Genomic DNA, 26,942 nt, shown 5'->3' with positions numbered 1-26,942 from the left:
TAGTTTCTCCATGTGCACCGGGGGTGTCCTCACACTGCTGTGCTCTGTGCAGACAGCATTAAGTATTGTCCCTGAAGAGATGTATAATCAGACATTTTTGTATGTTGATAGGACTGTGAAAAAATGCATTCATATTCTCGGATTGTAGCTGGACTTGGTGCACTGGTATGATCTCAGCACAGTCCCTGCATTCTGCTCTGAGTCACTGCTGTAGCACACCACGGATACTGAATACGATAGCAACTACTCAGAGGGGAGGGGTCGTGCTATGCTCAGTGAAGAGATCTCACACACCAGGGGGCTCGGAGTCCAGCTACAATCTAGAATATAAATGAATTTTTCACTGTCTTTCTGCTACTGACAACACAGATGAGGTAGGATCACACAGACCTCTAAGGCCTACACATAACCTGATTAATAACCTGATCCCTGATTAATCAACGTCATTACTTGTAGATCATGACTGTCAGGTAGGCGGAGTCAGCCCAAGACCACCCTTTTGATAGAAGAGAACTTCATTAGCATAGTATCAGTACCCAATGTTATTATTATTAGGCTCTCTACTGTCATATGGGTGGTCCTGGGCTGACTCCGCCCATTTGACAGTCATAATCTGAAAATATTATTCCCCAATCAATGTAGGGCAACGAGTTAAGAAATTTTCTCAAACATTCGATGTCCATCCCCCTTTCCCATTAGCCTCGCCTTCGTAATAACACCAATTCTGATTGATGCTCCGAATGGGCGAATCAGTTGGAATAATTGCACAGCCCTTATTAGTGTTGATCCAAAACCTAGCACCCACAAACATGGGACATTAGAACAGCGCCATTCCATTTGCAGTGGCCAGACCGGGTTACTGCAGGTCATTTTTAAATAAAATTAAATTACAGCTGAGCTGCAGTGACCCAATTCGGCCACTACAACAGAAGATGGCACTGTCTGCTTCCTGTTCCACCAGAATCCTGCTATAGATGACGCGTGTCCTGGCTCTCGCCCTCTCCCTAGTACAGTACACACCTGTATACTGGATCTGATAGAAATCTGGGGCACGGCGTATTCTTCCACATGAAACACCTGCGGTAATTACATCCCCGGCAGGATAATTATTGCAGATTCCTTAAAATAACTTCCCAAAACAAAAGGCATCGGAGCTGAAACGTTCGGCTGATTCTTAGTCCTTTGCAGATGTAGAGGGGGGACACATGGAAGTGTATGGAGAGACGGAGCAGCGGAGGAAAATGGGTTTACAATATTCGAGGACGGCGCTTTGATAAGCACACAAGTGCGGTATTACAATATGCAAATTGTCCGCCTTTGCTTGATACATTGTTTCCGCGCGTTACCGCTGGTGTTTTCTCCATTCCCGTTACCCGACTTATCTCTATTTCACAGCGAGAAATATTACAAGTTGTTTCCGTGTGTTCCGAGAGAGAACGCCGCCCGACTCTATGCAAATGAGAACCAAAGCAAAACAAGATTTCTCCTTCATCTATGACATAATATTGAATTTTTCTAATGCGCCGTCCGATATCTGAAAGGCACAGACGCCGCGACTGCTCCCATCATCCTCTATAAGAGAGAGCAAACTACTTCATGGTTCAGAGGGAAGAGGAGAGCGCAAGCCTTGTGGTCACAGATGAAGGATGATGTATACAGGAGGCAGAGAAACAGATAGATACCAGGAATATCCAACCATAATATACCAAGTATACCCAACACTGTACATTAAATGTCACGATTACAGTATGATAGCAGCTATATTCCTGTACATAGGGGGCAGTATTATAGTAGTTATATTCCTGTACATAGGGGGGCAGTATTATAGTAGTTATATTCCTGTACATAGGGGCAGTATTATAGTAGTTATATTCTTGTACATAGGGGGCAGTATTATAGTAGTTATATTCCTGTACATAGGGGGCAGTATTATAGTAGTTATATTCCTGTACATAGGGGGCAGTATTATAGTAGTTATATTCCTGTACATAGGGGCAGTATTATAGTAGTTATATTCTTGTACATAGGAGGCAGTATTATAGTAGTTATATTCCTGTACATAGGGGGCAGTATTATAGTAGTTATATTCTTGTACATAGGGGGCAGTATTTTAGTAGTTATATACTTGTACATAGGGAGCAGTATTATAGTAGTTATATTCCTGTACATAGGGGGCAGTATTATAGTAGTTATATTCCTGTACATAGGGGGCAGTATTATAGTAGTTATATTCCTGTACATAGGGGGCAGCATTATAGTAGTTATATTCCGGTACATAGGGGGAAGTATTATAGTAGTTATATTCTTGTACATAGGGGGCAGTATTATAGTAGTTATATTCCTGTACATAGGGGGGCAGTATTATAGTAGTTATATTCTTGTACATAGGGGGCAGTATTATAGTAGTTATATTCCTGTACATAGGGGGGCAGTATTATAGTAGTTATATTCCTGTACATAGTGGGCAGTATTATAGTAGTTATATTCCCGTACATAGGGGGCAGTGTTATAGTAGTTATTTTCCTGTACATAGGGGGCAGTATTATAGTAGTTATATTCCTCTACATAGGGGGCAGTATTATAGTAGTTATATTCCTGTACATAGGGGGCAGTATTATAGAAGTTATATTCCTGTACATAGGGGGGCAGTATTATAGTAGTTATATTCCTGTACATAGGGGGCAGTGTTATAGTAGTTATATTCCTGTACATAGGGGGCAGTATTATAGTAGTTATATTCCTCTACATAGGGGGCAGTATTATAGTAGTTATATTCCTGTACATAGGGGGCAGTACTATAGTAGTTATATTCTTGTACATAGTGGGCAGTATTATAGTAGTTATATTCTTGTACATAGTGGGCAGTATTATAGTAGTTATATCCCTGTACATAGGGAGCAGTATTATAGTAGTTATATTCTTGTACATAGGAGACAGTATTATAGTAGTTATATTCCTGTACATAGGGGGCAGTATTATAGTAGTTATATTCTTGTACATAGGGGGCAGTATTATAGTAGTTATATTCTTGTACATAGTGGGCAGTATTATAGTAGTTATATTCTTGTACATAGTGGGCAGTATTATAGTAGTTATATTCTTGTACATAGTGGGCAGTATTATAGTAGTTATATCCCTGTACATAGGGAGCAGTATTATAGTAGTTATATTCTTGTACATAGTGGGCAGTATTATAGTAGTTATATTCTTGTACATAGAGGGCAGTATTATAGTAGTTATATTCCTGTACATAGGGGGCAGTATTATAGTAGTTATATTCTTGTACATAGGGGGCAGTATTATAGTAGTTATATTCTTGTACATAGGAGACAGTATTATAGTAGTTATATTCCTGTACATAGTGGGCAGTATTATAGTAGTTATATTCTTGTACATAGAGGGCAGTATTATAGTAGTTATATTCCTGTACATAGGGGGTAGTATTATAGTAGTTATATTCTTGTACATAGGAGACAGTATTATAGTAGTTATATTCCTGTACATAGTGGGCAGTATTATAGTAGTTATATTCTTGTACATAGGGGGCAGTATTATAGTAGTTATATTCCTGTACATAGGGGGCAGTATTATAGTAGTTATATTCCTGTACATAGGGGGCAATATTATAGTAGTTATATTCTTGTATATAGGGGGCAGTATTATAGTAGTTATATTCTTGTACATAGGGGGCAGTATTATAGTAGTTATATTCTTGTACATAGGGGACAGTATTATAGTAGTTATATTCCTGTACATAGGGGGCAGTATTATAGTAGTTATATTCTTGTACATAGGTGGCAGTATTATAGTAGTTATATTCCTGTACATAGGTGGCAGTATTATAGTAGTTATATTCCTGTACATAGGGGACAGTATTATAGTAGTTATATCCCTGTACATAGGGGGCAGTATTATAGTAGTTATATTCCTGTACATAGGGGGCAGTATTATAGTAGTTATATTCTTGTACATAGGGGACAGTATTATAGTAGTTATATTCCTGTACATAGGGGGCAGTATTATAGTAGTTATATTCTTGTACATAGGTGGCAGTATTATAGTAGTTATATTCCTGTACATAGGTGGCAGTATTATAGTAGTTATATTCTTGTACATATGGGGCAGTATTATAGTAGTTATATTCTTGTACATAGGGGGCAGTATTATAGTAGTTATATTCTTGTACATAGGGGGCAGTATTATAGTAGTTATATTCTTGTACATAGGAAGCAGTATTATAGTAGTTATATTCTTGTACATAGGGGCAGTATTATAGTAGTTATATTCTTGTACATAGGGGGCAGTATTATAGTAGTTATATTCTAGTACATAGGGAGCAGTATTATAGTAGTTATATTCTTGTACATAGGGAGCAGTATTATAGTAGTTATAGTCTTGTACATAGGGGGCAGTATTATTGTAGTTATATTCCTGTACATAGTGGGCAGTATTATAGTAGTTAATAGAAGGACATCGTTTCTGAAATATCGTCTCTCAATGACAAATCTGTCTCTGTTACATCCTACTTGAAAATCCATAAAAGCACAGATGACGCCCCGGTATATTCCCGCCTCCTGCAAACCCCGGAGGGGAGATAGAACGGTTTCTATTATTGCTCAGTACATTAATACCGCATATAATATTTGCTAAATATATGGCTTTAATTAGCCGTTATCTCAGCGCTGGTATAAAAACCTCGCAGAGACACAGAGGATTTCCCACCTTCTCCTCAAGGACAACGATGGACAATGTTTGACGCCATTTAAATTTTTATTTTTTTTAAAAACTGCCTCTCTCTGGTTGCCCCTCCCCCATAGATTTTGGTGCGGTGCAGGTTTTATGTATTCGCTCCCTATAACAATTTATCCTTTAGCGAGGAGCAGGCAGTGACCTTTCGGGGGGCTGAGCTCTCCCGGTACATCGCTCTCCTCCCGGTACAGCGGCTGACAAGCGGCTCGCCATATATCTCATGACTCTGCTCTCTGTAAATTTTAATTAGAAGGAATGCTTCACTGATTTAGATTTCTCCCTAGTATGCAATTACTGCCGAGGAACAACATAAATTAAAACCTAAAAAGAAACGCTTTCCAGTCTACATGACGCGCAGTCACTCGCCCGTTCTCACGCCTTACACTCTCTCCCAGGCTCAGGATGTGCCGTCCTTATCCTATCCATATCCATAGCTCACCTTCACCTTTCATTGGTCTCCCAAATTAAGTGACAGACCTCCTGCCCAATGAGGAATGAGTTACAGGGAACATATTATGGCCGGCTGCATAAGAACGTGGTAACTGGATTGCGTATTGGACGCATTCCACGACAGTGTAAAGTAACAGGGATGGGAGTCCTTGCATCATAGTAAAAAAAAAAGACGCAAGGAATCACCACCTGCTGGTGGCACAAGTCATAATGAGATGGGTTAATTTAGGGCTCCGTAGCACCTAGAATCCAGTTTCTGGTGTAATTTTAAAGATGAAAAACTGATTTTTAAATAACATCATGATGAGCCATAAATAATCCATCATGACATAATCTAGCAATCAGCCATTACTATACAACACGGAAATACTCCCTTAAACAAAATCTATCTCGAAAATCCACCATGATAAACCAAGGACATTACTCATAGATCCAGGAAACTTGGCTGTGCCAATCTTGTTATATTTGTTATCCATGGCCTCCTGCCTTCTAAAATAAACGTATAAATTTATAATAATGTTCAAGAAGGGCTATGGGGGGGTGCTGTACCTTCATAGGCTGTTAAACTGTGCTGATGGAACAGGAGGAGGGAAAGACAGTGTAACAGTCTGTGAAGTTACAACACTACAGGGCTCTGTTAATGCCCCTAAAGCCCTTCTGGCTCATTAGCATGATTTTGAAAGTTGATTTTAGATAGTTAAATCAGATACCACAGTCTCAGTGCCTGGATCTGTGACTAAGTGTCCTTGGTTTATCATGAGGGATTTTGAAGGTAGATTTCCTATAAAATACGGTTCTCTGAAGTTTAGAACCGAAGATCCAGCGGGAATTGGATCTTCATGTGCAGATCATGTAGCCCGCTGGTATTGTTAAGGGGTTTTCCATCTGCCGTTTATCCCAGGCTTTTTCTAGTTTTCCTAGTCCTGGATACTTTCATAGCAGAGGTTGTTGAAATCTCCACGCTTAATGTTGAATCACAAATTAATGACAAGGGAACGCGCAATTCTCCATATTTAGTTAAAATGTATTTAGGAAAGTGTCAAATGTACAATTAGTATGGATACATAGGGTTAATGTAAAAAGTCATATGTGTAACTAATGTGTCCTGGGGCTACCTCTAAGGGTAGTGGCTAAGTCTGGTATTCACCCTTTAACCCCTGTAATTTGATCAAAACTTGACTGCAGCCACCACTAGGTGGCTACCTCTTCCAGTAGTCTCCAATGAGTCATAGCTGATCCTGGTGAGTCAAGAAACACCACCAAGTGGTAACAGGGGGAGACGTGGTCAATAAATCAGCCAGATCAGAATTCATAAATCACAATGCACAGGAAACAAATCAGGGCAGGCACAACAGGTTCAAACCGAAAAAAAAGTAAGTGCGAATTAAAACATGAAAGTATCCGGACATCTTCAAGGGAATTTACAAATTAGGAATCTGGTTGCCCAGGCCACTCCCTAAGGCCTGGATGCCCGGGCCACTCCCTAAGGCCTGGATGCCCGGGCCCCTCCCTAGGCCTGGATGCTCGGGCCCCTCCCTAGGCCTGGATGACCGGGCACCTCCCTAGGCCTGGATGCCCGGGCACCTCCCTAGGCCTGGATGCTCGGGCCCCTCCCTAAGGCCTGGATGCCCGGGCCCCTCCCTAGGCCTGGATGCTCGGGCCCCTCCCTAGGCCTGGATGACCGGGCACCTCCCTAGGCCTGGATGCCCGGGCACCTCCCTAGGCCTGGATGCTCGGGCCCCTCCCTAGGCCTGGATGCTCGGGCCCCTCCCTAGGCCTGGATGACCGGGCACCTCCCTAGGCCTGGATGCCCGGGCACCTCCCTAGGCCTGGATGCTCGGGCCCCTCCCTAGGCCTGGATGCTCGGGCCCCTCCCTAGGCCTGGATGCTCGGGCACCTCCCTAGGCCTGGATGCTCGGGCACCTCCCTAGGCCTGGATGCCCAGGCCCCTCCCTAGGCCTGGATCCTCAGGCCCCTCCCTAGGCCTGGATGCTCAGGCCCCTCCCTAGGCCTGGATGCTCAGGCCCCTCCCTAGGCCTGGATGCTCAGGCCCCTCCCTAGGCCTGGATGCTCAGGCCCCTCCCTAGGCCTGGATCCTCAGGCCCCTCCCTAGGCCTGGATCCTCAGGCCCCTCCCTAGGCCTGGATCCTCAGGCCCCTCCCTAGGCCTGGATCCTCAGGCCCCTCCCTAGGCCTGGATGCTCAGGCCCCTTTCTAGGCCTTATTGCTCAGAAACCTCCCTATTGCGAAAGGAGCCTTACAGCTGTCACACCACTTAATTACCAGCATGAAATATGCTTCGCAAAATTGCTTCTGTTATGTTGAAGCCCCTGCCCAGCTATGTGAAAAAAAATTGCCTCCAATGTCTTATGCAAATAAACTTAAAGGAGTCACTTTTACAGACTGGAGGAGCAGTATAATTTCAGATGCCCCTAACTTGGGGCCATGTAGTACGTAAAGCCGTAGTTCCGCTGTTTTTGTAAGTATAACAATCACATCATGTTTGTGGTGACTGAATGATATAAAACTTGAGACCAGACAGCAAAATTCACAGCGTCTCAAACGTTTCCTGATAAGAATGGAGCAGTGTCCTTGGCCAAGGTCATCGTGTGGAAGTGAAGGAAACGTGGTGGCAAGACGAAGAAGACTTCCCGTTACAATAATTCATAAGGACACCTACCTGCTAAACTAAAGAACTAAAGAAATCCAGACATTTTGAATCAAATCTGAATTCTGATATTATAGCGGGGGGAGGGGAATCGGAGAAAATAAATGGCCGCCTTAAGTCCAGACACAATCTTTCTTGGTCGATATGGGAAAGCTTAGGGCTTCTTGCAGCTCATCCCTTCCAACGGTGAACGGCACATCCCTCTACATAACGGCTGGAAGAGCCCCACCGACCGCTTCTCTCCCCGGACTTAATGTGGCAGCTGACGGATTACGGCATTTTGAGGAAACCACAGAGCGGTAATTTCACCTGCTATCGGGGAGAAAGCAATTCTATGATTCAGGGTAACTACTGTGTTTATGAGGATTGGGAGAAGTCGGACGGCAGCCGCTCGCTTTGTGCAGTGCGTTCTGGTTAGGGAAGTGTTTGATGCGAGCGACTCAACGACGGAAAAGATTGATGCAAAGTGCATGAGCAGTTACAGCAAACAATGGGCATACGTTACACTGGACTTCAGCTATTTGTAGCAGCTTTACTGTAGAGGTGTTCTCCAGGGTGTAACATTAAAACCACATATATTTTACTTAAAAACATCAGGGAGAGCAATAATTTGTGGTTTTCGCCGAGTGTCTGACAGAATGTCCCACTAAAAATAATCAAAACATTTAGAGAAAACACTGAATAAATATTTTCTTCTTGGAAATACATGCGGACATCCTCGATACTATAATAATGCTCCCTTTGTGCAGGAATATAACTACTATAATACTGCCACCTATGTACAAGAATATAACTACAATAATACTGCCCCCTATGTACAGGAATATAACTACTATAATACTGCCCCCTATGTACAAGAATATAACTACTATAATACTGCCCCATATGTACAGGAATATAACTACTATAATACTGCCCCCTATGTACAGGAATATAACTACTATAATACTGCCCCCTATGTACAGGAATATAACTACTATGATACTGCCCCCTATGTACAAGAATATAACTACTATAATACTGCTCCCTATGTACAGGAATATAACTACTATAATACTGCTCCCTATGTACAGGAATATAACTACTATACTACTGCCCCCTATGTACAGGAATATAACTACTATAATACTGCCACCTATGTACAGGAATATAACTACTATAATACTGCCCCCTATGTACAAGAATATAAGTACTATAATACTGCCCCCTATGTACAAGAATATAACTACTATACTACTGCCCCCTATGTACAGGAATATAACTACTATAATACTGCCCCCTATGTACAGGAATATAACTACTATAATACTGCCCCCCATGTACAAGAATATAACTACTATAATACTGCCTCCTATGTACAAGAATATAACTACTATAATACTGCCCCCTATGTACAGGAATATAACTACTATAATACTGCCTCCTATGTACAAGAATATAACTACTATAATACTGCCCCTTATGTACAAGAATATAACTACTATAATACTGCCCCCTATGTACAAGAATATAACTACTATAATACTGCCCCCTATGTACAGGAATATAACTACTATAATACTGCCCCCTTTGCGCAGGAATATAACTACTATAATACTGCCCCCTATGTACAAGAATATAACTACTATAATACTGCCCCCTATGTACAGGAATTTAACTACTATAATACTGCCCCCTATGTACAGGAATATAACTACTATAATACTGCCCCCTTTGCGCAGGAATATAACTACTATAATACTGCCCCCTATGTACAAGAATATAACTACTATAATACTGCCCCCTATGTACAGGAATATAACTACTATAATACTGCTCCCTTTGTGCAGGAATATAACTACTATAATACTGTCCCCTATGTACAAGAATATAACTACTATAATACTGCCCCCTATGTACAGGAATATAACTACTATAATACTGCCCCCTTTGCGCAGGAATATAACTACTATAATACTGCCCCCTATGTACAGGAATTTAACTACTATAATACTGCCCCCTATGTACAGGAATATAACTACTATAATACTGCCCCCTTTGCGCAGGAATATAACTACTATAATACTGCCCCCTATGTACAAGAATATAACTACTATAATACTGCCCCCTATGTACAAGAATATAACTACTATAATACTGCCCCCTATGTACAAGAATATAACTACTATAATACTGCCCCCTATGTACAAGAATATAACTACTATAATACTGCCCCCTATGTACAAGAATAGAAGTACTATAATACTGCCCCCTATGTACAGGAATATAACTACCGTATTTTCCGGACTATAAGGCGCACTTAAAAGCATTGGATTTCCGTGGAAATCCAAAGTGCGCCTTATAGTCCGGTGCGCCCTATGTATGGCGCTGGGCACAGGGCAGCGGACCATACTTACATAGGTCCCCGCTACCGGAGACAGCAGATCTCCAGCGGGAGATCTGCTGTCTCCGGTAGCGGGGACCTATGTAAGTATGGTCCGCTGCCCTCCTCCACCTCCCCCTCACCTTCCCCGCGTTCCCCTTCGCGTCACGTCGCCGCGTCACGTCGCCGCGTCACGTCGGGTCTCCGCCACGCCGCCGGACCTCCGCCACGCCCCCGGACCCCGCGCCTTATAGTCCGATGCGCCTTATATATGTAATTATTACATATATAAGGCGCATCGGACTAATGCGCCTTATAGTCCGGTGCGCCCTATAGGGGGCAAAAAATACGGTACTATAATACTGCCCCCTATGTACAAGAATATAACTACTATAATACTGTCCCCTATGTACAGGAATATAACTACTATAATATTGCCCCCTATGTACAAGAATATAACTACTATAATACTGCCCCCTATGTACAAGAATATAACTACTATAATACTGCCCCCTGTGTACAGGAATATAACTACTATAATACTGCCCCTATGTACAGGAATATAACTACTATAATACTGCCCCCTATGTACAAGAATATAACTACTATAATACTGCCCCCTATGTACAAGAATATAACTACTATAATACTGCCCCCTATGTACAAGAATATAACTACTATAATACTGCCCCCTATGTACAGGAATATAACTACTATAATACTGCCCTTATGTACAAGAATATAACTACTATAATATTGCCCCCTATGTACAAGAATATAACTACTATAATACTGCCCCCTATGTACAGGAATATAACTACTATAATACTGCCCTTATGTACAGGAATATAACTACTATAATATTGCCCCCTATGTACAAGAATATAACTACTATAATACTGCCCCCTATGTACAAGAATATAACTACTATAATACTGTCCCCTATGTACAGGAATATAACTACTATAATATTGCCCCCTATGTACAAGAATATAACTACTATAATACTGCCCCCTATGTACAAGAATATAACTACTATAATACTGCCCCCTATGCACAGGAATATAACTACTATAATACTGCCCCCTATGTACAAGAATATAACTACTATAATACTGCCCCCTATGTACAGGAATATAACTACTATAATACTGCCCCCTATGTACAAGAATATAACTACTATAATACTGCCCCCTATGTACAGGAATATAACTACTATAATACTGCCCCCTATGTACAAGAATATAACTACTATAATACTGCCCCCTATGTACAAGAATATAATCTCTATAATACTGCCCCTATGTACAAGAATATAACTACTATAATACTGCCCCCTATGTACAAGAATATAACTACTATAATACTGCCCCCTATGTACAAGAATATAACTACTATAATACTGCCTCCTATGTACAGGAATATAACTACTATAATACTACCCCCTATGTACAGGAATATAACTACTATAATACTGCCCCTATGTACAAGAATATAACTACTATAATACAGCCCTCTATGTACAAGAATATAACAACTATAATACTGCCCCCTATGTACAGGAATATAACTACTATAATACTGCCCCCTATGTACAAGAATATAACTACTATAATACTGCCCCTATGTACAAGAATATAACTACTATAATACTGCCCCCTATGTACAAGAATATAACTACTATAATACTGCCCCCTATGCTCTGGATTCTTAGTCACACAAAGCTCTTTGTGAAGTACATGATGTGGAGCAGATGTAAGATACAAATGACATCCAATAATTGAAGACCCATCAATTACAGAGTAAAATAAATGTAGTCAATGCAAGTAAAATATGTTAGAGCAGAAGCTGCCAGTAGATACTCCATGAGATCCCCAGGGCCTTCCCAGTAAATTAATTAGCAGCCGAGGTCAATAAGGCCCAGGGGGTGAGATGACAACTACAAAAGACCTGTCTGGGATGAAGAGAAAAGTGAATTAAAATAAACGAGAGATCGATCGACAACCTAAAACACAATCAGGATCAATCAGATCGACTCTCCATCATTAAAGCGCTTCCGGACTTGTTTTTGCATAATTCAGTAGTACATGGAACCTGCCATTACATCTCATCAGAACAGAAAAGGAACTTCCCCCATAATGCACTCTGCATTTAATAACTAAAAGTGGGTCTCCAGTAATTAATATAACGTAAAAGGGCATGAGCTGAACATAGATGATGATAAGGTCTTTTATTTCATCTTGTCTGAGACTTATGCTGTGAGAGGGGAGTGGGAGCTGAACCTTTTTAACTGTAGAATTAGTTTGTGCCATTATAACAGAATAGGAAATTGATCTACATTTAAAGGAAATCTAACACCAGGATCAGGGATTGTAAACCAAGCACACTTACATACTGGTGTGCGCTCCCTCTGGAGGACCTGCTCTTCTTTTAGCTCTTCATGCCCTCGTTTTCACAAAAAAAACTTTCAAAAATTATGCAAATGTGCCTAAGGGGCGCCAGGCTCCATAGCTGTCAATTAAACCTGGAGCCCCACAAACTCATTTGCATAATTTTCAAGGCCTTTTGTTGTAAAAACTAGGGTATGAGAAGCTTAAAGAGAACCCGTCATGCAAAATAACCCCCCTAAACTAAATATATTTTCATAAACTGCCATTAGAGAGCATTGCCTCTATCCCTTCATTGTCCCTCTACATGCCTGCAAACCTAAGCAATGAGGTCCTAAAGCTGTATGCAAATGACCTGTGAAATGTCCAATGAAGCATTAGCATATTCAAGCTGTCCACTCTATTCATGAGTGGGAGGCACAGCCACACCCCCAGTGCATGACTGACAGCCTGTATAATGATGTGAGGCTGTATAATGATGTGCTTCCTGGTGCTGGTGGCCACGCCCCCTGCAGCCTGTGTGTGCATGTGTGTGTGTTTAGGAGGGATACAGCAGCCCCAGGCAGCCATGTTACAGCAGAACATGTCAGATTCATGTGTAGCTGCTGTCTGTGTCTCTCACATGTGTATTAGGAGGATGCAGCATGTCAGCAGATGCAGCACACACACTAACCATGCTTTACTATACATTACACACAGACATGAGCAGGGGGAGGAGAGGGGAGGGGTAACAGGGGTGACATCACTGCCTCTGACCATGTGACCAGCCTCATTTACTTGATAAAAAATATGTGATTTTACAATGATTAATGTATGAAATAACTAGATAAAGGCTGGGATGGGATCCTTGTGAGCTGCTCCAACAGGTAGAGGTGACAGGACTAGTGGCAGAGACCTGATGACAGGTGTCCTTTAAAGAAGAGCAGGTCCTGCCAGAGGGGGCACTACCATCAAAATCCATCATGATAAACCAGGGACACTTGCTCATAGATCTAGGTTTAAGCTTCTTATATTTGTTATCCATGACCTCCTTCAGTCTAAAATCAACTTTTATAATTATGCTAATGAGCCCAAGGGGCTACCCTCCCCCTCTGTGATCTGGCTCTACAGGCTGTTGTCTCACCCTCCTCAGCACTTGTGCAGTGTGAACTTCCTGCTGTATTCTCAATGATGAGGGAGCAGAGGGGAGAGTGAGACAGTGTAAGAGCCTGTTGAGCCAGATCACAGAGGGGGTAGGGTAGCACTTTTGGCTCATTAGCATTAGTTGATTTACAACGAAGGAGGTCATGGATACCAAATTAAAGAAGATGCCCACAGTCACAATGCCTAGATCTAAGAATAAGTGTCCGTGGTATATCATGCATATTTTGATGGTAGATTTCCTTTAAAAAAAAAACTACAGAGAAAGAATAAAATAACTTATAATATGCAAAAAAAAAAAAAGGATTTTTTCAGTCTCTATTTCTGCTGCTGCCAAGGACATCCTTGAAGGGAGAAGTGTTCATTTCTGTCAATTCTCCCCCAAATTCTGTCTGTACCTCTATATATAGGAACCTCCTATAGACTATAATAGAAACCTTAAAGGGAGAAGCTGATAGACCATTACACTGTGAGCTCTGCTACATCTCACAGATATGTGCCTGCCTCCCCCTTCCCCTGGATCACTTATCTCCTTGTAGTTTTTAGCCTCGCTCTCTGCAGGATGTGAATTGGTGAGTGTCTCTGAGCTCCGTGCAGGGGGCGGGGTTACGGTCACACGGCAGAGAGACACAGAAATCTCATCAGCATGATCTCATCCAAAATGGGGGCCACCCGACCCTAAGTGAGAAGTTACAGGGTCGTGCCTAGGGGAAACTGAAATTGTGTACAGCAGGACTGATAGAGACAGGTTGGACCCAAGTAAAACCCACACCAAAGGGGGAATCACAGAAACAAGTTAGACTCCACCTTCTCATAATGTTCTTGTGTCATGGTATTTATTGGCGATTAAGAAGACGACCAAATATGAGTTACCTGACAAGGTTCTCATTGTCTCCAATGCCCTTGCACGACGCACACTCAGTCCTCAGGTCCTCCGATTTCAGCTTCTTATGAAACACCATGGGTTGTCTCCGCCTCCTCTCCCTTGGTGTCCGCTCCTGACATAACCGGAAAGATAGAGAAATATAACATAACCACATAAAGTCACGGGAGATTTTTGGCAGCTCCTTATATAAACGTGTGTGACCCCCGACCTCAGGTTTGTCCTCTTCGAACAAGTGGCTTCTCTTCCTTTTCTGTCCTCGGGTTCTCTGAAACAAAAGCAAAGATTTATTGTTACACTTCACGTTGTCCAAATAGCAAAATGTTTTATTGAGAAATCTGCATAATGTGAATGTGTTCCGTGTTCCACATCATCTCCTACTTTCATGGTTAAGGTCCAGCGGTGTCCAGTTTATGGGCAACCTCAGCTTGGTACCGACTCCCACCCACATGGGGCATGTTTAAGTGATAAATTTACACTAAAAATAAGGGTTTTTATCATCATTATAAAACAATAACCAATTGTAGAATTCGAATTTTAATACATTGTAATTAAGCAAAACAATGTGAAAAAATAAACAACAATGTAATGAATAATATTTGTTTAGTGCGACCCCCAACCCTACAAACATGAACTTAGAAAACTAAGGCTAAATTCACACTGCCGTGAGCCGGCCGCACGGCAGCGCGGGGAGAGGAGGAGGAGGAGGTGAGCGCAACTCACCCCCGCCCCTCTCCATAGGAATTAATGGCGCACGGCGCCGTAATACGGGGAAAGATAGGGCATGTCCTATCTTTCCCCGGGCTACGGAGCGGTGCCGCACCGTACTGCTCCCGTACAGGGCCGTGAGCCCATAGAAGTGTATGGGGGACGTATATCGGCCGTATATACATCCCCCATACTGTAGTGTGAATGTAGCCTAAAACATACAGCAGTATACAGAAAGAACAGACACTGGGCAATCCTGCCTTCATCCAGTTTTCCTGATCACTCTAGCAGTTCTAAGATAAGAGCAGACCCTCCCCTGTAACCTGTAGGGGCGAAGCTTATATACGGAGCATGAGCAAAAAGTGCTCGCTAGCCGCCTATGGCTCTCTCTTCCTCTCGCTAGCCTCCTATGGCTCTCTCTTCCTCTCGCTAGCCTCCCATGGCTTTGCATAGGTCAGCTGCCTTCCCCTATTAGTAGACACGGTTACGGGAGCACCCAGTAGGACAGTCTCATAGATTTGCTTAAATCATTCCAGTTTGGGATAACAAGATACAGAATGGAGTGGAAAGCGCAACTGTACGATTATCACAACAGAACCTGAATGCTACAATGTTGTAGACAATGCAGCGGGTGACCCTACAACCCTGACATCATGTCCAACCTTCTCTCACAAGGTCACTCTTTGTCTCCATAGGATCACGTATGGCCGTCTACAGTAGTTCCGTGCTGCCCATACTGGAATGGTGACCCATATATTATCGTAGAATAAAAATGCCATATAGCTAATCGAGGAGCGTTATCCTAAACGAAGACAGCGCCGTAACCGGGGCCAGGAGCTAATAATTTCATTTATTTTATTTTCGTGACATCCCTTTAAATACTACATTTTACATTCAGTAATTAAAGTCCATAAAACTGCAAGAAGATTGTTGGGGATTAAAAGTTATTACATTTGAAGCCGTGTTAAAAAATACTGAATACGCGGTGGCGGCGACATAAAAAAATACAGCGAATATATGAAGAGGAAGCAGAAAGAGACCTCAGACTTAATTTAATTACAGCTCAGATTCGTGTGGTCTCGCTATAAATCAGGTTCACGACTGGAGTGGAAATGAGATCTGTGTTCATGGCAGAGGCTGCTCTATGCGAGGGGGTGACCGAGGACAGTTTTCTATGGAAAAACTTAATTACTTCAAAAAATACAGAATGGTGGGTGCGTTCCATCAAAAATTCAAAGAATTTTGAGAAAAAACGAAGTCTATTATAAAACTTGTGAGTTCTACCTTTTGTAATGGACGGAAGGTTGCGAATTCTTTGGGCGGAGTGATCAAAAGTGGCTAAATAGACCTAAAGGAAATTTACCATCGACATCAAGCATTATAAACCAGGGAATCTTTGTTATCCATGACATCTTTCCTTCTAAAATCAAGTTTTTCAATTAAGAAGGGCTCGGGCGGGTGTTACCAGAGCCTCTCCGTGCTGCAGCTTCACAGGCTGTGGTCTAACTTCGCACCTCTTACTAGTTGATTTAAAGAGGACCTTTCAAAACCTTACAAATGTGCAGATAAACATACCATGCTGTAAGGGCTGCTGCACAGATTCTCAGCAACAACACTTGCTGAGATATCAGTCCCAGTATCTGACCATTGTCAGACAGGATATGCTGGGAGGGGTGTGTATTAGAATAATCTTCTCTGACAAGTAGAAGATTATCATAACACATGCCCCCTCCTCTGCTCCTACTCCTCCTCTATGGCAGTGGAGAGGACTATTACGGTCAGATACTAGGACTGATATCTCAGCAACTGTGAAAATTCTAAGTGTCCCTGAATCTGTTATGTTCATCTCCAGGAGTGCGAATTGGTGAAATATTTTTATTAAAAGGGAACTAAAACGGAACAGTTTTATTCTATTGATGAAATATGACCATGAGAGATCATTAGTACCAGACCAGTGGAGGCTCTAAATGTGTCGACCCCCTCCTAACCCCGTAACACAACACAGAGGTTACTGTAGTGTCTGTGTAGAGATGAAGCTGGGGAACAGAAACAAAATTATATGAGATATGGAGGATCCCAGTTATGAGGAAAGATTAAAAGAATTAGATTTATTTATACTCTTAAGTGGGGACAGTATGCAGTCCAAGCTGTTCACTGACAGAAGACCATTGGGGGTTCAGGGAATTAATTTTACCCTCCATGATGTAATCCCATTATTTTGAGTACAATGAGAGCGATGAGAAATACAAATACATGTAAAATATACAAAATATTTCCATAATAAACACTAAAAAAATAACGTAAGAGCAAAAAAAAAATCTACAAAAAAACATATGTACAAGGCTACAAATGTTTCTTGCACGTAGTGACCATCGCTTTATATTGGCGCGGCAGAAGAATAGAAGCGGATTGGGAACTTTGATCTTTATTTTGGAATTACACAGGCTCATCACTGACAGATAACACAATTCAGAGCTCAGCACAAGTACCGCTCTCTGGGTTCATGTGAAGGGGGGTTCTCTCCCCTGTACTGTCTGTACTCGCTACTACCGCGTCTCCTCCTTCTCCGGACACCACTATGCCCTGGGACTTGACGCCAACGGATAAAACTGGAGAAGGAGAGGAGGAGCCCAGCAGTAAGATGTAAAATGGTTGTATAAAGTCACAAAGGTGGAGAGTTTAGTGCTGAAGTCAAGCTCTCCTCTCAGAACGCCCCTCCTATGTTATTGACATCATGCACCAGACTTTAGGAGAGCCACATAGTGATGTCCCTGAATGCAGAGATTTCTATCACAGGAAATATGGGGTTGTTCTGAGGTGAGGAGAGAGCTTGACTTCAGCACTGAACTCTTCACCCATATGACTTTATACAACCAATTTACATATCGCTTGAAAGATGATTTTCTGGATGATGTCACAATGGTGGGCCATAAAATAAACATGACTGGGAAGGAGTTAAGGTGCTTCACAACAAACTGGTAGTGGTTTATAAGGCCAATTTCTGCTGACAGGTTTCTTTGAAGATGTTCAATCGTGTTCACCTACATTCCCTACTGGGCCAGGAGTCTCTGTGGTCACGAGACCCGCTGAGGGCAATCGGCAGCTCTCCATGACGAAGCCCAATTGAGGTCCGCCGAGGTCACTGATTGTTGGCACCAGGTTCAATGGCCCCTGACATTTATGGTCCTCCTGGATGTGTCAATCCAGGAACCAGAACATCTGCCCCTCCTTCCCCTTTGCTTTTGCCCAGGTCCTTCAGATGCAAATAAAGGGGTTGACATTACCGACAGCAGTTCGCTCCTCGGGGCGTGCTCGGGCAGGATCTCCTCTGGTTTGATGGGATCCACTGGAAGCTTTTCCTTCGTCAGATCCTCTGAAAGTCCATAATGTAACTGAGAACTTTTCCGTCTTCCTCTAAAACAATGTTTCTGCAAGACAAAGGGGGAGAAACAAATCACATGAGCAAATCCGCGTCTTATACTTTACCTTTAAGATAGAGCATGAAATATAAAACCCTTTGCAGAGTAGAGGAAATTTAAAGGGGTTTTCCAGCACACACAGACATACATACATACTACATACACACACATATATATATATTCACACACAGCTGACCGATACATAGGATATGACATTGGTAAGGACCGTCACGGATCATCTGATTTAGGAAACCTCCGGCACAAGGAGTGATGGAGAACAGACCTGGAAACACAGCGCCCTTCTCCGAGTTGTGGCCAAGTTGTGTTACTGCAGCTCAGTTTGCATCCACCTGAATGGGAACTGTGCTGTTTTCATGGAGTTGTTCTTTGTGTTCAATTACGGCGTTTACTGTGGATATACCATATGTGCCAAAAACAAAAATGGTAAAAAATGGATTCATATGCCCAGATTCCCCAATAGTAATAGGACGTGTCGCTCTCACACTGCTGTGCTCTTAGATCTGTGCACCGATTTGCCTTACAATCCCCATTCACTCCCTCTCTCAAAGTGACCACTATAGTATCCAACCAGAAGTCTTCTAAAGCCGTTACTCAGAACTTGGGGAGTGTGAAGCAGCTCAATGAAAAGAGAAAAGAGCACAGCAGTGTGAGGTTATGTCCCAAAAGTACCGAGGAAGTTCTCATCAAGGACTGGAGTCCTGCTGCTACCAACATCATACACAAAGGTCTGATTACACATCTATCCTAACAATGCATAACACTGGCTACAGAAAGCACAGCAGTGTAAGGACACGCCCCCAGTGCACTTAGAGAAGCTACAATCCTAGAATATAGACCCAATATCACAGTCCTGCTGCTACTAACAACGTACACAAAGGTCTGATTATGCATCTCTCCAGGGACAATACCCAAAGTTGGCTGCAGAGAGCATTGGAGCATAGCAGTGTGAGGACATGCGATCTTTCTACAGTAAAAAGCTACAATCCTGGAATATAAATCCATATTTCACAGTCCTGCTGCTACTAACAACATACACAAAGATCTGATTACACCTCTCTCCTAACAATACATAATACTGGCTGCAGAAAGCACAGCAGTGTAAGGACACGCCCCCGGTGCACTTAGAGAAGCTACAATCCTAGAATACAGACCCAATATCACAGTCCTGCTGCTACTAACAACGTACACAAAGGTCTGATTATGCATCTCTCCAGGGACAATACCCAAAGCTGGCTGCAGAGAGCATTGGAGCACAGCAGTGTGAGGACATGCTATCTTTCTACACTGAAAAGCTACAATCCTGGAATATAAATCCATATTTGACAGTCCTGCTGCTACTAACAACATACACAAAGGTCGGTCACGTCTCTCCAGAGACAAGCTGTAGTTTTCCTTTAAGACAGCAGCAGTTTGATCAGTGGTAATCATGTTCATTATAAACCTTAAACCGTAACATAAATCGTGACCCAATATACTATATACCAAAATGTGAGACCCCAAAACCTCCGGCCACACGACCACCCACATACTAACCAGCTGGAGTAGTGGTGGCCACACACCTAAATGCATCGGGATAGGAAGGGTTGTCATAGGGACATTGATACAACCTCTCTTACAGGTACGTTAGCCCTTTAAAATCCTAAAAACCCTATGAAATCCTCACGTAGTGTCTCGTCCTCTTCGGCTGAACGCCTCTTACAGAGAATAAGTCCACTTGAGCAGTGACCCATTTTGATCCAATAAGAAGAGTGTTTTAAAAAAAAAAAAGTAACGATTTCCGATGCCGAAAGCTACAAAATATCTGATTTTCCCATAATCCCCGTGACCTTTCATGTCTTTGTACAAACGAGGCCTCTTGATCTATAAAGCTCTCCGATAAGTGACCCCCGCCCCCCCCCCCCACGTCCTAAATTCATTATAACAGAAACCTATTAAAGGAGCGGCGTCCTCTTTACAAGGTTTATCTCCGAGCAGAAAAGCAAAAGAAGGAGAAAGGGAGAGAGAGAGAGAAAAAAAAGTTAAAGATCAAATCAATGAGGCCGGGAATTGAGTCAACATGCATCACAGGGTACAATCTGCACTTAAAGACCAGAGCGGGCGGCCGCGGGAAGGCTGAGCGGCGCTGGAGCCGGCGAGTCGGAGGCCGGAGCGTCTGGATTATTGGCATTTTCAGAAAGGTGTGAAAACAGGACACGGGGGGATAGAAAAAAAAAGAAGGTTGAAAGGCATTTCACGGAGCAGCGGTGATTACACTCCAATAACAGCCGCACAACAAAGAGATACAAAAATAATAACAACACAAGAGGGATATACAAATCATAGGATTTAAAGGGCATGTCCATTAAGGGAAAAAATAGTACATCTAACTCTTTGCATTATCAACTGTCATTCTATAAAGATGTCTTACAGGGATTTCAGAATCGCACAAGTCAGGGAGGTTGTCGTCTAAGTTGTACAGAAGTCCAAAGCATGACAAGTTATTTAACCTACCTATATACTATTCAGAATAGTGAGTGCAGCTCTGGAGTATAATACAGGATGTAACTCAGGATCAGTACAGGATAAGTAATGTCACGTATGTACACAGTGACTGCACCAGCAGCAGAATAGTGAGTGCAGCTCTGAGGTATAATACAGGATGTAACTCAGGATCAGTACAGGATAAGTAATGTCATGTATGTACACAGTGACTGCACCAGCAGCAGAATAGTGAGTGCAGCTCTGGAGTATAATAAAGGATGTAACTCAGGATCAGTACAGGATAAGTAATGTCATGTATGTACACAGCGACTGCACCACCAGCAGAATAGTGAGTGCAGCTCTGGAGTATAATACAGGATGTAACTCAGGATCAGTACAGGATAAGTAATGTCATGTATGTACACAGTGACTGCACCAGCAGCAGAATAGTGAGTGCAGCTCTGGAGTATAATACAGGATGTAACTCAGGATCAGTACAGGATAAGTAATGCCATGTATGTACACAGTGACTGCACCAGCAGCAGAATAGTGAGCGCAGCTCTGGGGTATAATACAGGATGTAACTCAGGATCAGTACAGGATAAGTAATGTCATGTATGTACACAGTGACTGCACCAGCAGAATAGTGAGTGCAGCTCTGGAGTATAATACAGGATGTAACTCAGGGTCAGTACAGGATAAGTAATGCCATGTATGTACACAGTGACTGCATCAGCAGCAGAATAGTGAGTGCAGCTCTGGAGTATAATACAGGATGTAACTCAGGATCAGTACAGGATAAGTAATGTCATGTATGTACACAGTGACTGCACCACCAGCAGAATAGTGAGTGCAGCTCTGGAGTATAATACAGGATGTAACTCAGGATCAGTACAGGATAAGTAATGCCATGTATGTACACAGTGACTGCACCAGCAGCAGAATAGTGAGCACAGCTCTGGGGTATAATACAGGATGTAACTCAGGATCAGTACAGGATAAGTAATGTCATGTATGTACACAGTGACTGCACCAGCAGCAGAATAGTGAGTGCAGCTCTGGAGTATAATACAGGATGTAACTCAGGATCAGTACAGGATAAGTAATGTCATGTATGTACACAGTGACTGCACCAGCAGAACAGTGAGTGCAGCTCTGGAGTATAATACAGGATGTAACTCAGGATCAGTACAGGATAAGTAATGTCATGTATGTACACAGTGACTGCACCAGCAGAATAGTGAGTGCAGTTCTGGAGTATAATACAGGATAAGTAATGTTGTGCATGTACTCTGTGACACACACATGACACTAGTGAGTAGGTTCTGGGATATTGGGCTGTGAGTCTCCAGCTGTGAGTAGGTGATGCTGTCTGTGTGGATGTGTAAGTCTCGGTTATAATGAGTTAGCAGTGTGTGTGTTGCTCCTGTTCCTGCACCTGTCTTCTTTCCCCTTAGGGTCTTCTGGGAGGTGGAATATCTGAAATCTAACATTGTGCTTCAAACCCTGACAATGTGCGTTTGTAAGCACAAATACAGATAATGAAATCTCTCCTGAATGTCAGGACACGGAAAAGCAAATACCTTACAAAAATAAACAAACTTATTTGAGTCACAATTAAAGCAGCAGCCCCCCTTATCCTGTGCCTATGGTCTGGGGTCACCGGATATCCTCCTCATACTCATTGGTGGATTACGTGGTGGTAGTTTTTGACCCTTCAGTCTTTTATGCATGAAGGCCAAGCTTGAGCATACAGTCTTGTATGTTTGTTGAGTGTTATTATTTTATCTAGGCCTCCAGCCGTCATCTGTAATTTCAAACTCCATTCTCTAATGATGAGATGACTCTGCAGACTCTTCCCCAATCTACACAACACAGTAAATCCTCTGCATACAGTCTTGCCGGTTTGTTGAGTGTTATTATTTTATCTAGGCCTCCAGCCATCATCTGTCATTTCAAAATCCATTCTCTAATGAAAGATGACCCTGCAGACTCTCTCCCAGTCTACACAGCACAGTAAACCCTTTACGTTGTCATGGGCTTCATCTGCAGAAGACGATCTCTCTTTATTCTTCAAGTACTTTTAATCTAAATTTATATTGATGGCACCTGGGAGACAACTAAAGTCAAAACTCATTCTTATGATGAGATGACTCTGCTGCCTCTGTTATAGTATACTGTGAAAAGTCAATTATGTAAGCCGACATGTGGCTCCTTTCTCTGTCTCTCGGTCAACCACAGAGGCTCCCACATTATTTCTAGAAGTTGTAAATTAGCCTAGGCAAGTGTTGGGAAAGATAGCTAGCTTCTCTCCATCTGAAGGCAGAGTCTCATGTCTTAAAGTTTGTTTGATGGTACTATTCTATATTATCGAGGCTTCTGTCGTAAAACTGTGATGACATCTCTTATATAAAACTCCACCTTCCAATGATGTGATGACTTTGATCTGTCCCATTCTACACAACAAAGTAAACGAAATAAGTAGTCATGGGCTCCATTCAGAGTGACTACCCCTCTTCCCTCTTTGTAAATGAAAATTAATAAAGTTGGCATCTAGGAGGCAACACTGTTATTTAGAATTCCATCTTCGAATGATAAGATGACACTGCTGATGTGTCCCATTCTATATGGCACATTTATCCACATAAGTTGTCATGAGTTATGTTCTCTGCCTCCAGTTAAACCACAGTGACAACCCCTCTTTACTCTACAAGTACTTCTAAATAACAGTATTATCCCCTAGTTTCCAACTATATACATTTTTATAAGAACTTCAGATTCTAACAATGAGATGACTCTGCTGAAGTACCTCATTCTAAAGAGCACAGTAAACCTCTGTCTCCTGGTAAACTAAATTAAAAATACTTGAAGAGGTGTTGTTAGCAATTAACACTGCTAACACGGCAGCTGGAAGACAAAAAGGTTATTGAGAACTCAAGATTCTGTGCATTGACACTGCTGTGTCCCATTCTACACAGCACAGTAAACTATATGATAACTATATAGTTGTCACTTCAAGTACCTCTAAATAAAAATGTTGTCTCCAAGCTGCCAGCTGTACTAACTTTGTTTAGAACTTCAAGTTCTCTGGATGAGATGACTCTACTCATGTGTCCCATTCTACACAACACAGTAAAGCATATAAGTTATCATGGGCATCTTCTCTGTATTGTGGTCGACTAAATCCTCCACTGCAACATCAGATTGAATATGGTCCACAGCCTAGGCACTAAAACTAACTAAAATATGGAATTTTGAGCTAATAAATCTAGGAATTACATTGTATCGGATGAGAAGAAAGACCAAGCGGAGATTATGTTCAAATTTGAAAACTTTATGTAATGTATTCCCACCTGCTGGTCAAATAATACCCTTAGCCTCGAATAAAGACATCCCCCGCTGAAGAGCCACAGATTCATCTATTAATATAAGGAAAAATAAAATTCTTGCCCCCCCCCCTACCCGAAAACTACCCCCCCCCTCTCCACAGGAGTAGCAGATGTGATGAATCTGTGCGCTACAGCTGCTTATACTCTTTAGTAATATGGATTTCCAGATAGAAGCAAAGCCTATTCGTTTCACTTAAAATTGAAATTAGGTGTAATTAATTTGCTATATGTACGGCAATGTTGCGGTCTAGCGATTCCGTTTTATTGTTATTGATTTTACACCAGAAACGCAGCAAAAAAAAAAAAAAGAAAAACTCATTTCAGGCGGCTCTATAAACATATAAAGCAGATTAATGAATTTGCTATGGGATAAAACAGCAGTCAGCAAATATATATATAGTCTTCACTTAAAGGGGCAACCCATATATAACAGAATGATAGATAAAGAGGGGAATTAGAGTTAATTTTAAAGGACATCTACCACCAGGATCAGAGATTGTAAACCAAGCACACTTACATGCAGGTGTGTGCCCCCTCTGGCAGGATCTGCTCTTCTCTTAGCTTCTTATCACCTGTTTTTTTTTTTAAAAAAATATGCAAATGAGCCTCAGGGGCTCCAGGCTCCATAGGTTTTAATGTAGCCTGGTGCCTTTCAGGCTCATTTGCATAATTTTTAAAGCTTTTTTTTCCCCTAAAAACAAGAGCATACAAAGCTTAAAGAAAAGTGGATGTTGCCAGAGGGGATACTCAGCTGCATGTAAGTGTGCTTGGTTTACAGTCCTTGATCCTGGTGGTAGATTTCCTTTAATGGGATAGTCATCACTGCACTCGTCTATTTCCCGATAGCCCCAAAAGAGAGAACCGAGTTTCAGGACATATGAACGGCCTCTCCAATTTTAGGTGTGGGTCCCATAGCAACTTATTGCTCGGGAATACCTTGCAGTAACTCAAAGGAAAGATTCTGGTAATACTTGCAGGCAGGTTGGTAACTGGTAGACCAAAGACTATGCCTACAATTATTCAAAATGGCCGACATTGATAACGAGATCACGGAATCTCGTGATCCAAAAAGTTAATCAACCATACCAGGAATCCTGGAATGTAAAAAAAACAGATATCTGGACTGTGCGGGAAATTTGTGATACTATGAGTCACCGCCTCCCATACTATAACCATGATTTCATCACGGGACAGTTGTCCTAGTGGGTGGTAGAAACTCCCAGCATCGTACAAGACTACAATACTGTGAGACTAGGTCCCTGGATAGTGTTAAGTCCTAGAAATATGTCTGACATGCAGTCCACGTGCAGATTGAATACACCAGCTTAAAGGAAATCTACCATTTGTTTTTATACATTATGAACCAAAAATACCTTGAGAATGCTGTAGCTACACTGATGCAGACACATATCTTGTTTAATCCCTGAAATGAGTGGTTTTGCTGAAATAAATATAAAATTAACATAATGAGGCTGTGTTGCTCCTGTGGCTGCCCCGGCGGTTCTCCTCCTACCCTAATTATTGCCCTGCTCCAGCCTTGTCCTTCCCAGAATAAGCAGAGATTACATCATCACTGTGTTGTCCCTGACAGGCAGAAGTAATCAATCACCACCCCCCAACTGCTGTGTATGAGTGCTCCAGCTCAGGTTGATTAGTCCTGTCTGGACAGTTCAGGCAGTTCCTGTGTATGTGGAAGTAATGAGTTTATGTACAGCAGTCAGTCTGCACCCAGTAGCAAAACTACTCGGATCAGGGATTATACAAGATGTGTTTCTGCATCAGTGTAGCTACAGGTATGTTTGGTTCATAATGCATAAGAACAAATGGTAGATTTCCTTTAAAGGAATTAGAAAGAAAAAAATGAAGAAGCAGCAGATTTAAAGGGTCAAATAATCTTTTTGGCTGAGATGTAAAACATTTTAAAGGCCAAGGAAAAAAATCTTTGAAAACTGCTATTATATAGCAGTACATCCATCCCTATACTTTTCTTCCCTATGGTATCTCTAAGTAAAGTTCCACAGTCCATCCGAAAAGTTGACTTACCATGTATACAAATGACCGAATGCGAGCTGTGTCTGGCATATTCATATCCTTCCGGCTCAGCCACGCCTTACGGGGAAGAGAATGCCGATGGGAGGGGTGAGACAATTTCTCTTCAGCCAATTAACCTCCTCATTCATCCCCTCCCTCAGGAACTCTCTTCTGGGAGTCACACAGCCAAGCGCATGAATGATGATGCATAAGTTCACTGAGCTGAAGAGTAAGCAGGACCCTTGCCAATTAGGAAGCTGGAGGCACGGCTGAGAT

At 42.1% G+C, this 26,942-nt stretch overlaps 1 protein-coding gene across 5 annotated transcripts in view; it reads right to left on the bottom strand.

Annotated features, from left to right (window-relative positions):
- Positions 1-26,942, bottom strand: part of PHF14 (PHD finger protein 14) — a 173,984-nt gene that overhangs the window by 79,026 nt on the left and 68,016 nt on the right. For all 5 annotated transcript variants that reach the window (XR_011855946.1, XM_072154374.1, XM_072154372.1 and 2 more), the window contains 3 exons: positions 18,631-18,774; positions 14,850-14,906; positions 14,629-14,753 (listed from right to left, as the gene is read on the bottom strand). Coding sequence is in view for 4 of the 5 variants with exons in the window: in XM_072154374.1 (XP_072010475.1) it covers positions 14,629-14,753; positions 14,850-14,906; positions 18,631-18,774 (326 nt within the window). In the remaining variant the exon portion in view is untranslated. The remainder of the gene's footprint in view (positions 1-14,628; positions 14,754-14,849; positions 14,907-18,630; positions 18,775-26,942) is intronic.

Source organism: Engystomops pustulosus, chromosome 5 (genome assembly GCF_040894005.1).
Source record: "Engystomops pustulosus chromosome 5, aEngPut4.maternal, whole genome shotgun sequence".
In the NCBI taxonomy this organism is placed as follows: domain Eukaryota; kingdom Metazoa; phylum Chordata; class Amphibia; order Anura; family Leptodactylidae; genus Engystomops; species Engystomops pustulosus.
The sequence above is the reverse complement of the archived record's forward strand: the minus strand, read 5'-3'. Positions and strand labels throughout refer to the sequence as shown.